This window comes from Neolamprologus brichardi, chromosome 12, assembly GCF_056152115.1.
Source record: "Neolamprologus brichardi isolate AB-2024 chromosome 12, ASM5615211v1, whole genome shotgun sequence".
NCBI lineage: Eukaryota > Metazoa > Chordata > Actinopteri > Cichliformes > Cichlidae > Neolamprologus > Neolamprologus brichardi.
The window spans coordinates 25,823,187-25,838,302 of NC_142115.1; the positions used below are offsets into that span (position 1 = coordinate 25,823,187).

The 15,116-nt window shown below is 41.2% G+C and overlaps 1 protein-coding gene across 1 annotated transcript in view; it reads right to left on the reverse strand.

Moving 5' to 3' along the window:
- Positions 1–15,116, reverse strand: part of fbxl17 (F-box and leucine-rich repeat protein 17) — a 222,157-nt gene extending 207,041 nt beyond the window's left edge. The window contains exons 1-6 of the mRNA XM_006789829.2: positions 14,931–15,116; positions 12,681–13,177; positions 12,074–12,433; positions 11,826–11,948; positions 11,473–11,730; positions 10,309–10,440 (exon numbers count right to left, since the gene is read on the reverse strand). Of these exons, the coding sequence (XP_006789892.1) occupies positions 10,309–10,440; positions 11,473–11,730; positions 11,826–11,948; positions 12,074–12,433; positions 12,681–13,157 (1,350 nt within the window). The 5' untranslated portion in view covers positions 13,158–13,177; positions 14,931–15,116. The remainder of the gene's footprint in view (positions 1–10,308; positions 10,441–11,472; positions 11,731–11,825; positions 11,949–12,073; positions 12,434–12,680; positions 13,178–14,930) is intronic.

The following is a 15,116-nucleotide window of genomic DNA, read 5'->3' on the forward strand; positions in this document are numbered from 1 at the left end:
GATTCACTTAGAAGAAGGCAGGGTTCAAACAGAGAAGACTGATTAAGACAGAAGTTTGAAAAATGGCAACAATTTCTAGGGGAGCTGCTTCAGTCATTTCTGGAAACCTGCAAGTCTTTGATTTCTACTGACACCGATGATACAGAAACAAATAAGTATCACATAGCAAGTAGTTGCTTGTTGCAGTTATATTTTTTTAGACTATATAAAAGAATAAGTACTTTCAGGATAAGTGCTTTCAGACAGTCGTTTAGGCTCATTTAACAGCAATCCACCACTTCTGATATTTTATAAACTATAAAGGACACTTGAGAGCTCTTTACAAAACAAAACAACAACAAATAGTTTCACGGGACGGGGGTACTTCCTGTCAAACCAACACTTCTGAAAGTCCATCACAAGAGGGAGCCCACCAGTTAAAAACTGTGTTACCATAGTGACAGCAAAGCTTGTACTTTGTGAGTCGAGTCAAAGAGTACGGTCCAAGTAACTGCCTTGTATCTGCTTTTCCTCATCGCTTTGCCTTGACCTTGTGGAAAGCATCATGAGGGCAAGGTGCGAAGAAGAATTTGATGGTCTGCTGCGTTTCACTTCACCACCGCGTGTTCTTAGCGTGTTGTTTCGTGTAGGTCATATAAACGAGAACCACCATTGAAGCATTTCATTCCTAAAGCTGAAATTTTAAAGAAAAGAGAACATGTATCCAGTACAAAGAAATAAATCTCTTTTTTTTTCCTGGTGGAGAGATGATTGTGTGCAACTCAGTGTTTCCTCCACCTTTTTGAGGATTTCTACGACCGAAGAAAAATTCCCTTCATCCATAACTTATCCCAGCTGACCCGCAGTAAAAATTTATTCATGATATTCCTAAAGGCCGGCAATATAGCAATAAACATTACCGATACTAACCGAACAACAGCAAACCTTAAACGCACTTTGATCATAAAGTTGATTTAGAAAGCTTATATAAATCTGCTTTCTTCATGCAAGGCAACACCTCGACAAGAGGCCGGTTTTATTACAGCAGCGTAATGTTCAGAGTTCAGCTGTGGGTTTAACAGCCTGATGCTGAAAATTCAAAACATATCAGCATGTTATGGAAAGGAGGGTGCGGCGCTATTAATTATGGGATAGAATTATCTCCTTTTCTTTTCATAAAGGATGGTCCAGCTTGTCCTATGCTAAAGGAGGCAAGAAAGGAAGCACTGAAGTACCTTTCATTAATATTTAGAGAACTCAAACAGCTCTTATTACAGATACTTTTAGGTAACCCTCCCCCCAAAAAATTAAAAATTACGTTTATTTATCTGGTGCCAACTCGCAGCAACAGTCACCTCAAGGTGCTTCATACTGGAAATTAAAAACCCAATATTTGAAAGAAAACACAAACAATCAGACCATCCCCCAGAAGTAAGCACCCTGTGACAGTGGCGAGGACGAACTCCCCCTTAACAAGAAGAAACCTCTGGCAGAACCGGGCTCAGGGAGGGTCTGCCATCTGCCACGCCCAGTTGGGATGTTGGTGGAAAGAAAAGACAAAAAAGGAGAGCAGAGAGAGACAAGGACAAAGCACAAACTATGAGGGAGAGAATACAAAATTTAATGATAAGCAGTAAACTTAATGACATGCAATAGAGCGAAGAAGAAACCCTCCGTGCATTATGGGAGGTAGCCTGCGCTTATAGTAGTATACCTAAGGAATCGTTGACCCAGCCCCGACTATAAACTTTATCAAAAAGGAATACTTTTAGGTCTTCAGGTACCTGTGCTAGTGTATGTGCTCCCTTCCTTCTTATTGTGGTCCAAGCCGTTTAAGTACATTTGTCTACTACGCAAACAGATACAAAGGAAAAGTGGCTGGGTTTTTTTCCTGATGTCAGATGTCTACAGCAATACAAACTCCAAGCCTCCAGACATGCCTTTTAGAGACTAACATTAGAGATGTAAAAAAAAAATTAAATAAAAAAGGATTCTAGTGTATTTCAGCCAGCATTCCTTAGCCAGGTTGTCCTTGAAAAGATGGACGAGCTGCAGTGAAACAGAAGCTAACATAAAGCTGTATGTGAGAGATGGACAGAAAAATTATGAGAAGACAGAGGGAAGCACTGTGCAGCGAGCAAATAGAGACGGAGCAGGCAGTGGAGAGGAAAAAAAAATCATTTTCAAAGAGCAGTGACAGCACAATAGAGGAACAAAGAAATGTACAAGAGTGGACGTACTTTAGAAGCTGAGAGCGGTGGACCAAAAACAGGCAAACAGAAACTGTACAGGTGAGGGAATCCCAATTACAGCGTGACCTCGTTAACCCCAGAGGCTCGTTAGAGTCTTGTTAGAGCAGCATTCTCCAGGCCCATCTTCTGTCACACCTTCATTAAGTCCATCGACCCACTGTGCTTATTAAACACATTCATTACCCCAAGTATTGAACCGCTGCCGCGATCACCGGCCCCAAATGCATCACAGCGGGAGGTAAAGGAAGACGTCTGGTGGAGGGCGAGATAGTAGATGAGGGGGGAGGAGGATGGATCATGCACATAAATAGACAGATAAACCACAACATCTATAAATGGTCCTACGGATGGCTTTGTGCTTCCTATCACTAATGAAGTCAGCATTTAGAGCGAGTTTGGTCTCTTAAAGACAGACGGCAGCAGGAGAGGGCAACAGAGGGGAAGTGCAATTGAGAGGGAGCACATGGCTTGTTTGAGAGGAGAGTGAGGAGATAAGTAAGAAGACCACACGCATGCACGGAGAGTACAAAGTTTGAAATAAGGCAGGTAGGCTTTGTCCAAGTCTCTGCTGTGCTACACATCTGTCTTTTCTCCATAAACAGGACAGAAGCGAATCCCAGGGGAGGGCTATTCATCACGATGCACACACAAACTAGTTCACAGGCTAAAGACGAGGCCTCCGTCCCGACGTCGGGCTCTGGCTTTAAATGGTGACATCATTTCTGCCCTTCTCAAACAAAAGGAAAACTCATCATCTGAGAGAAGGAGAGAGGGGAGGAAGAGAGAGAGTGCAAAGAGATTAAGAAGAGTAAAGGCATGAGCGAGGTGTCGGAAAGGGCCATGAATCATAGTGACATCCCTGGCTGGGTGTCAGAAGCTGCTGCTGTCTGGGGCTGGATAAACAGAGGGCCTCTAAAGCAATGCTCTTTAAACACCGGCCAGGTCAAAGCCCAGTGCTGGCCCTCTGGAAAACTGAAACGGGTGCCAATTTTACTGATGGTCAAAAACTTACCGGCTGCAGTGTTGCCATAACCTTTCCAACTTGCTGCTGCCCGTTAGGCCCAGATCAACCACCAAAAAATAAATCTGTGAGTTACCACAGTTTGACTTTCACACAGGTCACCAAGTAGCTAGACTGAAGTAAAACTGAAAGTTAATATAATTAAACTAATGATAAAATGCATTTCACTTAGAGGAAAAAGACTCTTCATTCACTCTTCGGTGATAAAACTTTGTTTTCGTTGACAGATTATTTTGGCCGTGCTCATATTATAGCACTCCTCTTCATCCAACATGAGTATTCCTTTTTCAGATTCATATTTGAAGGGGAAAAAAGTGTCAGCTTTTAAAATCTTACAACATTGAGTTATTAGCCTAGGGGCAGGACAAATTTTTCACAGCCTGAGCACTCACCACCCAGTAACAAAATAAAAAATGAAATTAAATGCGGGTTTCATCTCAGCTTTACCCCCCGCCTCCGACTGCAGTCCGTCCATGTGCTCAGCCAGAGTAAGCAAAGGAGAGAAAATGAATCGAAATGGAAGTCAGACCCGCATTAACATTCTTCAGTGCTTTTTCTGGTACTCCAGTAGCTGCGGGCGAATGCTTGATAACGTCATGGAGATGAGCGCTGCTACAACATCTCCACTACTTGGAGATTATGTATTACCACTGCAAAGGCCATTCAGAGTTTCTCGCTACAGGTGAGAAGAATGCTTATTTTCATTTCAATAAAATTCAAATTCTGACATGAATTATGTGACATCGGAAAGGACGCGAAGGCCACAAAAACTCATCAGCCATTCTACACACGCATCCTCGTGCAGGAAAATAGTACAGCCTCACTACTAACAGGTTACGCGACATGATTCTCCTCCAAATCAGACTCTCGATAAATGACTTCTCAGGAGTAGGTAAACAGAAAATGTGTGTGACTTTAATACTTATTGAGATGTTCAAGTTTCTAAAAACACCTTTTTATTTTTTGGTTTGTTTTTATGTGCAGTCTTAAGTACTAGAGGAAAAGAAACTCACTCGCTGCTCATTCACTGTTGTATTACTGCTCTTATCCAGTCCTACTACACCCTCTGCAGTTGAAAACCAGGCAAATCAAACAAGATCCAACTGGTTTCTCTGCAACCGTATACCGTGCACTTGTGAGGGCAGTTTGCAAGCTCTGTAAGAGATACAGGTTCATTCTTTTATTTTATTTTTAAAGAGATGATATTCTCATAAACTGAAGTAAAAGGCAACCAATGAAATGAGTGTAGGACTTTGACTATGAGCTAATTTGCTGCCCTTGTCACTGGTAGGCTTTTGAGGCAACATAAAACAAAGTCAAGCCATACAGTCAGTACAAGGAGCTATAATGATTTAAACAGGACAAATTAGAAAAACAAATTAAAACAACAGTTTATAACAAAGCCAGAGTTTTGCCTTAATAATGAACACATTCAACAAATGTTAATGTTTTCATTGCTGATGTGTTCAAAACCCTTTATTTAAAACAAATGAGCACAAGTTAAAGCTCTGTGTTGGCACACCTTGGAACACACTTTAATTTTCTTTTTAAAAATGGTATATAAGCCAACCTCAAAAAATTTGAAGTAAAATGTAAAAATCATTTTGATTCTTGCTCCTGCTGGTAAAAACTCATTTACTTCCATCGTTACATCAATCTAGACATTACTAGCACAGGTTAGCTGCCCTGCCCAAACAAATATCTGATTCATAGCCGGTGTCATTTTTTGGCATTCTGTCACTGTTCAGCAGTATAAAGTCAGCTGTGCGGCCCGTCCCACTTCTCCATTATAATGTGAGTCATTCACTTGACTTTGTTTTCTTTCCACAAGGTTAATACTTTTAACATTTCCATGAGCCACTCGAGGAATCCAAGAGAGCATCCTGCCACACCGAAGTGTTTTCCGTCTTTTTTACAAAGTAATTTAGACTGTGTTATTGATAGACTGTGGGACACAGACACAGACACAGACACACACACACACACACACACACACACACACACACACACAAAAGAATGTTGATCCTGACTCTTTTACCGCAGTAACTAATATTGAAAAGAAAACACGGCAGCAAGGTGAAATATCGCTTTGGAGGAAAGTTCACAGACTCGCGTTTTGAAAAACGCTTTCACTTTCTTCTTTTCAAAACTTGTTTTGTTCTTGGGCAGACAGCAGAGGGAACATATCGACGAAGTCTGCGTCTGAGTGCAGCCGGCTGTTCGAGTTAAAGTCAGTGCTCATTAATGCATCTGATTACGCTTTAGGCAAAGGCCGAACGGCAAAAAAAAAAAGCCGCACGCACATACAGAGCGTCTTTGTGGGGACACAGATCAATACAAATGCACTTCAAAAGAGGAAAGAGGAAGATATGCGAGGGAGAGGAATCCGCTGTTAACATAGACCACATGATGAGAATGTAAACAATAATAATAATAACGAGAAGAAGTGTATAAATCACAGTTTATTTCCTTACAATAAACAAGCCTCTTAGCTTCTTCCTAATGAGTCTGCAACTTTCAATTATTTATAGTGTTTTGTTTCTACTATTGATCATTTACCAATTTGTCTGTTCTTCAGATGATTTGTGCTGATCATTTTGTCAGCTGCTGTTTTCCAACGTTTAAACAACAAGCTCAACATAAATATTCGGTTTATCGTTGAGTTTATGGAAATCATGTTACTGATGAAAATGCAGCACTTTTATCTTTGAGGTGTGAAAAAAAAGGCAAAGCCAAGTTTTGAAAAGACTTGAAATTTTCCATTGCTTATGTCAAAGTTGTTGAATATCCCAGTAAAACAAGGACTCGGGAAATAAAATATAACATTAAGGAAAAAATGTGTTGACTTAGGTGGTCGTAGGTGTGACGATGAGAATGACCTGATGTCTTTCTCTTTGTGTTTGTGCCCTTCACCCTCAACGGCTGGGACAGGCTCCAGCCGCTATCCCAGATTATCAACCTTTAATTGAAAAAGTGGCTGGACGGACAAACATTGTAATGCAAAAACAACAACACAATAAAAATAATTACTATCAGCATCTGCTATCAGAAAACATTGACATGTTTCAGGATCCTTAAGCATGGAAACTCTGACTGGGAGCAGTCCTACCCCTACCTCCCAATCTGACGGACATAATCCAGTGCTATTAGCAACTAAACTGACTTAATACATTCGACAACATCTGACATTCAACATCCTGAAAAGTCTAAATGGCCATCTACAAAGACTGGAGGGGATTGCGGAGATGGACACCACATTGTTTATGCATGTGTAATGCTGTGTTTATGCGCCTGGTCAGAGTGGTTCTATTTATCTCTAATCACAGTCAAATATGTGGAAGAAAAAAGTTTCCAAAGGAGACTCCAGTGCAGATGGCAGCTATTCAAGTCACCCACCGCTCCCGAGTGTATGTGTGTCACTGCCACCATCTGAAATATTCCTCTGTGTTTTTGTGCGATGTGTGTTGGTTCATGTCAAAAGGTCTATCCCATAATAACTGACAGCTATCATTATCACTTCCTTTCTCTTTGCTCTGCCTCTAATCCAGCTAATTAAATCTGCTAATGTCAATATACATTTTAATCTGCAATCATGTTTGATTGGACCTGTGGAGCCTCACTGTCAGTCCTCCTGCCAGCGAAAACCCAACTACTGACAAGCTTGACAGCCAGCCAATCAGAACAGGAGATGGGCCGTCCTCCACTGACCTATAGCCAGGAAACACCATTCACACTGACAGTTCATCTTTTTCTAGTGTTTCACAAAGTCCCACAGACAAATACATCCTTTCCTTCCCAAATATCCACAAGAGAGGGCTAAAAAAAGCTGTCGAAAAGGAAAAAGGGGAGGAGAAAAAAAAAAAAACAAGGGAGAGAAGCTCTGATTGTACATGCAGAGTGGTAATTACAACTAAATTGAGGGCACATGGTAATCTATGTTAGGTCATCTCTAATTCCACTTACATTTCCACATTTTGGACTAATTAAAACCGTTAATAATCAGAGCCTGTGCGCGTAAGCGAGAGGGGGGAGAGGGAAAGCGAGAAAGAGGGAAAGAGGGAGAGAGAGTGCATTTTCAGACGCGGCATCTTTGAGATGAGCCAGAGGAAGAATGTCCCCGTCACACTGCGGGAAAATTAAGTGCACACGCTTTGATTTTAACAAGACACGAGAGTAGATAACGTTTTGGGTTTTTTTTCCGTTTAAAGACACGGGAAAAAAGAGAGTGAGGAAAAGTGCTTCTCCTGCAAAAATGTTTCCAGATTATAACGTGTTTAATTGAAAGGTACGCTGGAGCAAAGTTGGACAGATGGGTGACGAGGGGTTTTCGCAACTTCTGTTTTGTCCACTGCTTGGTCTATAAAACTGACAGAACTCAGAGTTAAACTTTCAGGGCTGCCTCTCCCCCCCTACGGCAAACTGGAGCGAGTCGGGGAAAAGGGGAATTTGCTATTCTCCCAGCCTTTGCCCTTCGAGGTGCTGAAAGAGAACAGAATATGAATGGGAAGCGAGCGAGAAAACACTTCAGAAGATGAAAACAAGCCTTGAAAGCCAACTGCTGCAATAATACCAACTCCGGCATAAATAGTGGATGAACGCCAATAAAGAATGCAGGGTGGATGTCAAAAGAAGAGGGGCACAGACACACCGCAGTCACCTGCTTTTCACACAACGCTATCAGCCCAGGGTTATCCATAGCCCTAGGCTGATTTGGCCCCGAGCTAACAAGCAATGAAAGCGAAAGCTCCAGTTTGTCAACCGTAAACAAAATTTGGAGACACTACTGAGCGTAAAAGCCATCCTCGGGATTACATTAGCAACTTTAAACTGTCATTATCATAGGGAAGGGCACACTGCTTCGGTATGATAATCAGGGAATGAAATTACACATCTCCCTTTTTTTTTTTAAATTTAAAAAAATCTAACCAATGGCACAAAAGTGTCCAGATATTACTACCAAGATTTTGCAAAAATACTGTGTACATTATAGCAATGTTAAAACTAATGCTGCTAAAAAAGTACATAAAAAAAAAGAGTCCTTCAAGTTGCACAAGCCAATTCAGAGATGTTGCGCATCCATCCCTCCAAAAAATGTCTTGAGCCATCACCAGAGCTTGATATGGTCTTAACACAGAGAAAACAAACCCTTCAGCGTGGCAGTAAAACCACAATCATGGCAAAAAGGAAAGCAAGACAGAAAGAAAGAAAAATGTACGTGGGTGTACACATGACAAAGAAAAAGTTAAGAGGGCGAGTGAACAGACCACACAGCAACATCCTGCAGCAATTTAATTATTCCATTTTGGAGGAGGAGGAGGAGAAAGACAGAAAAGACCAGAGTGAGTGAAAGGCTCATCCTCATCTGTGATTGATTAGGATAGACAGAAACACACACCCACATTAACACACAACAGAAGCCAGCATGAGAAGAGGAGAAGTTTTACAAAGTAGTCTTAAGAGGCTTTCACTACACTCCCATGATTTTTGCAATTTATAGCACACTAAAACCCCAAAAAGCCAATCTCAGCACTGTTTCCTGAATCAATTCATGTAGTGAAGACCCGCTGAGCCCACACAACATTTCTGCAAGTGTTCAGTCTTTCATTTTTTGTATAAACCTTTCAGGAAAGCCTTTTTCCAAGCACCCTCAAACCTTTTAGTGTGTCCATGACTTGTAGACTTCAGTATGAAGCAAGATCTTTGGTGTACAACAGCTTGAGACACCTTTTATATTCTTTAGGGTTGAAGAAACTTATCAAAAAATATATGCAATGTAATTATACTTAAAGAGGCATCAATAAGTGTTTCTGCATATTTCTGACTCCCTTAAAGATTGCAATTCTAAACCATTTTACCACAGAACAACAAAATCAGTTTTCTTCATATCTGAGAGACTGGAGCAGAGACCCATGGGTAGCCTTTAAGCTGTCAGAAAGAATAAGTGCTTTCTGGGTCGTCTTAACTCCTGGCAAAGTTAACGACAATTTTAGGCCAAGCAACCAGAGCGACTAGACATAACAATTCCCATATAAGCTCAGCCCATTTCTCTCTGCCCTAATGACAGGAAGCAAAAATAACTTCAGCGCCTTCACGTCTGAAAAATGACCGCCTGAAATTGATACTGGTCCTCTGAAACGTTATAAGAAGCAATATTAATCTCTCACCTAGTGGTAATCGCTAATTTCATATACTATTAAGATGATGAATGGGATTTTAACAAACTGAGCTGTTGTTAAAAACTTAAAGCAGACCAATCCATCAAGGTCACGATTATTCATGGCCTCCAAAGAAATATTAGCGGGAAAAAGGTGAAACCATTAGTGAAACAAGAACGATGGAGATAACAGGAGGATAGGTACAGACAAGCCAAATAATTTAAAAGATAAATATTTTTTAAACATAAACATTAACAATAGAGTTTAAGAAAAAACACATCTATACTGGTAGAATTACACAAATCATCATCTGACAGCAGCTGGAAGGCTGTTTGTAGTAATTAGAAAAAAGCGGCATCTAGTGGTGGTTTAAGGTATGTCGCTTTATATTGCAGATGGTGTTTTTAATCATAAGACAAGATGGCATCACAACAACTGAGCTTTCTAATGTCGCACTAAGTTAAATAATTATATAAAACAAAATCAACTTTTATAGAGAATAGACCATAAGCGATTGAAAGGTTAGTTATCAAACATATAATGTGTGTATGTATCATGCACACTGATAAAGATATTTTCCCTTCTTTAAAGAATCTCTGATGAGATTACCATATAGCAACAAGACAGACACTTGCAGCAAACTTTCATTGTGCCCTGCTATTTGCAGATTTGAGCAGCGTATTTAAAAAACACTACGATAAGAAGCACCTGCAAATGTTTGTCAGCCAAGCTTGAGTGAGAAAAGGAATATACTGAAGGACAGAAATGACTAAGTCTGTGTATCATTATAGATGGTGTCTAGCAAACCTTCAAGACATTGACGTACTTATTGGAAGAAGGCGCACTGAGTGGGCTATAATAATGCATGACTTCTTAGCCTTAACCAACAGTAAAAACTGACCATTTTGTTCTCTTGCAAGTAGAGTCTCTGCAGTTTAGGGCATCCTCTCGCCAAGGCCATGATGCCGTCATCTGAGATACCGTAGCACTGACCCAAGTGGATGTCTTTCAGCTCACTGCAGTGCTCCCCCAGCTGAGGTAAAAAAAAAAAAAATTTAATTTAAAAAAACAAAACAGAGAAGTAAAGAAGATATTGCTCAAAACCTTCACTAAGCTGATATGACTGGAGTATGTGTTTGCGTTTTATTTAAACTAGGGATTCATATCTACTGGATCTCGTTCACAAACAATATGTACACAAATCTGCAAATAAACCAAGCGAAAGAACGCTCCAAACTCAAATCTGTGAGTGCCCATTATTTTCTTTCCTGAATTTGTTTGCACTCTACTATCTACTGAACATGCATACGTGACGAAATGATGAAGGTTTGGCTGTCTTGAAAATGTAAACACACATTTTTAAACTTAATATTAATACTAATGCTGCTGATGACTATAAGTTTCTTTTTAGTGATTATTTTTTCAAAACCACTTAAGAACAAAAGCGCTCAGAATTTGAATAAAATACACAATAATCTCTGAGATTACAAGCCAAGAAAGGAAAACACTGAGTATAAAAAGGCACAGGTTTTAAGCTTTTTTTAAAAAACATATTCTAATAGACATTATCTCATCTTATCTCGCTCTTAAAGATGGCTTCCTTTCTTGTTGGATGTCATCAGTTAAAGTCTAATTTCTTGGCACTATCCCACAGATGCTGAAGAATAATTGCTGTTGCTGAGTTACTCGGCTGACAGATCCTTGTCCTCATCCTGCTTTCTTCTTTTTGTTATGCTCTGGTTGTCTTTTTTTCCGTTTCAAGTTTGATGTCAAATTGTTTCTTTTCACTTGAACGACAGTGTTTTTCTAAAATGAAACAGTTTTTAGCATCTCTCTATCTTTCTTTTTTTTAAATAAATGTGTTAACTTAAATTAAGAACGGGCACACGGCAGTATGCTGATTGCAGCACTAACATATACACGGTGGTAAGAACAAAACTGGCTCGTTCACACGTATCATAAATATGACCGTAATTTTGCATTTGTACCGATCAGGACAAGAACATTTATATGCACATAAGTGAATGAGGCCCATTGTGTGTCTACCCCGGTTCTGAATCCACACCTTTTTCAATGCTGCATCTGTCAGTTTGTCCTGGTTGCCAACATGCACCTTCACCAGAAGAGGGCAGTGTGTAGCCAAAGCACACAAAGAAATGTCACCCAGCTGCTTGCAGCGGTAGGCGGTATATTTCTGCAAGCCAGGACACTGTGAAGCCAGGGAGGACACGCCGTGGTCATGGACCGCCCTGCAATCCGAGATGTTAATCTCTGTCACATTCTGCCTCCGAGAAGCTATTTTCACCAGAAGATCATCATTTACCTGAAGAGCAAGATAACATAAAAAGACAATAATCAGCACAGAAATCAAAGTTTCCTGTTTTTTCTGACTTTTTTGTAGACAACTGTGTCTCTTACTTGTTGTAGGCCACTGAGGTCGATTTGCTTCCAGAACTGGAAGTCCAAGCAGAGGTCCCTCCAGTACTTACAAACCAGAGAGGCACAAAGACAGCGCTCCTTTACTGTCAGGTGAGACAGCACCTGTGAGGGGGGAAAAAAGGGTGTTTTCAGTCCCTTAAAAGCCATCAGACAACAATTCAAAGCTTTCCAGTGTCTTTGTCTGCACCAAACCATATGAAAACATTAAATAAAAAACTTCTTCTGACCTTAAGAAGGATGGAGGAAGGCAGATGATTGATACTCAAGTGATCAGCAGCTTCAGAACTTCTTGCCTGGCAGTCGTCATAGTTATGTGCGCAGGGCGGGGACGAGTCAGAACTGTGGGGCAAATCGGCGTGAAGACCCAACCCACAGCAGCCATCAGCAGGTGAGGAAGAAGAGGAAGCGGAGGAGGAAGAGGAGGAGGGAAGCGGGCAAAGGGGAAGGTGGCAATGGCCCGTTTCAGAGTTCGAGGCCGCCTCCCCCCCACCTCCATTCTCCAGCCCTCCATCAGGAGCAGCGAAGGCACAGCGCGGCTGCTTACAAGGGGTGCACCTTTGCACCTCTGAGCACTTCCTCTTACACACCTGCAATCGGACACACACACACACACACACACACACACACACACACACACACACACACACACACACACACACACACACACACACACCGACAGACAGGTCACTTGGAATCTTATTTTCAGGGAAATTTAGTTACAATTACAGAAAGAAATTCATGCTGTTAAATGTAAATAAATATGCAATACAGTTATTTGAAAATTATTAAAAGCCTATATTAATTAGGAATTAATGCTTCGAACCGGATGCCTACCATCTCTGTGTAATCGCTGGTGCAGCCAGGCACAGGCACAGGTATGGGCACAGTCACAGACACACCAGCGGTTCGGAAGAGGGCCGGTGGTGGAATTAGTTTGGCAGGAACAGCTGACAAAAGGCTCCTGCCCTGGCCCTCCCAGATAGCAAGTTCTCTCGGTGACAACAAGAACTTGGAGCAATCCTCCGGAGATGCGAGGGTCGCGTATCGCTCCGCAAGCTTCGTGGCAGCTGCCGCTCCGATGCCGACTCCGCCAACACCTGGGACGCTGATTCCCGTGATGCTGTTGTGTCGACACCCGTTGGCCTCAAAGTGGTCGCTCTCGTCGTCGAAACCACTGCTGTTGCCGTGGACGATAAAGCAGAGCATGCAGGGCCCGTGCAGAAAACAGTTCCTCTTCTTCTTCTTCCTGTGATGCAACTTGCGTGTCCTCTTCTTCAGGCGATAACCATTTTTCGAAAAAAGATGGCCCATATAGATGATTCAAGGAAACTCTGGAACAACAAAAAAAAGGATTGGTAATATATATATATATATATATGTTTCAGCACTAACAGGAGGCCGAGCTAAAGGTGACAGAGTGGAAGACGCTCATATTTTCATTGGCAGTGACCAGGATGAACAGGATTACAGATCAGCAGCAGAAGGTCAGCTCAAGTCAAGCAGTTAGGAGGCAAAGTTGGAGAAGCAAGGCTGAGATGGTTTGGACATGTGCAGCACAGGGTTAGTGGATATAATGGACAAAACATGTTAAATATGTAGCTGCCAGGCAGGAGGAAAAGAGCAAGACCTCAGAGGAGGTTCATGGATGTAATGAAAAAGGCTGTTGTGACAGCGAAGGATGCTAGTTTGTAATGATATGAAAATTCTATGAAAGTTATAGTGTTAAGACTTGGCATCAAAAAATACACAATGAAGAAAAAACTATTCAATGAAAAAAGAATTTTAATGAGTTTCCATCCTCCGTACTACAAATTTATTGTAGTCAGTACATAAACATAGCTTAGGCTAATTATTTAGCCCCTGTATAATTAAGAGAGCAAAGGATATCCTTTCTTTTGCTTAAAATGACTATTCAAAACATTGTTGTATATATATGTCTAATACTTTTAATACATTTTTATGAGTAAAGATGTATTTCATCAATTAAGAGAAAATGTCTTTTTGCTAACAATGTTTTGCCCCACATAAATAAAATAATATGGGAAAATTGCAGGATCACTAACAGCTATCATTATCATTATCTCCTTTTTTAATGAGGCTTTTTTTGTGTTTTATTAAGCCTGTTATTTCATTAGCTGCTTTAATGTCCCTCTTTTCCCTAAAGGCAAAGTCAACATGAACCTTTAGTAGGAAAATCTAATGGCCATCCTTCAATATTTTCAAGGCTGTTTTTCATAGCTGCAGTGAAAGTGAAATGCTCAAGAAAAGATTGGAACTTTACAAGATAACGCTAGAGTTGTCTGACACACACACACGGGGTGGAGAGTGAGATTAACTTGATCTGGAAGTAAGGGTGTATTCGTGATCATGGTGGGCTTGTGTAAATAATGGCACAGATTTCCACACAAAAAGAAAAGAAAAATCTGAGCCTGATCCTGTATGTCAACAACAATCAGGACAGTCCTTTCTGCTGAAACAGACATGGATGGACAAGACTGACAGCAACCACATGTGTCATTAAAGTCAGCACCGGAGAGCCCAACAACACAGTACTGCAATGAAATACTGATGTTATTTGTTAAAAACACTCACAATTTAAGAGTAAAGCCTAAATCTTAGCACAGCACACAACAAAGAGCAGCAAGCTTTGCAGCCGTGCTTGCCTACGATGGAAAAGATTCATGCGTGGATGCTGTGCATAACTTGAAAAATGTTTTGGGGGGTTGGGGTTGTTTTTTTTTGTTTGTTTGTTTTTTAATGATCCACATTTGTTGAGGACGTGAAAAATCTCGTCGGGTAACTGCAGCAGTGCAGCACCGGTTGATGGCTGCTGAATCAAAACACAGAGATGTAAACAGTGAACAGGTGGTCATTTGTTTAGCATGTAGAAACGGCAAAGCAGACTTAACGTGACACCTGCGGTTTGCCTGGAATTGCCGCAGATTTGCCTTCAACATTCACACGAATTTAACGCTGTTTTTGAGGGAAAGAAATACGCGATTGCTTCGCAGTTTTCTGTCAGGCTAGCCTGCTCCATCCCCAGATGCTAAGTTAGCTATAGCCCCAAAAGCAATCATCTCTCACCACTTCACACGGTGCTCCCACACTCCGCACTGCGCTCGCATAATACTGCTAAGCTCCACGGTCAAGATGAACGGTGACGAGCCCCGACAGGAGAGACACGGGCTTAGGAAAAACGGCCACTAAATCGCCGTTCTGCTCTTCCAAAACAGTAGCAGCTCTGGTTGTACCTCTGCTGCTGCTGCTGTT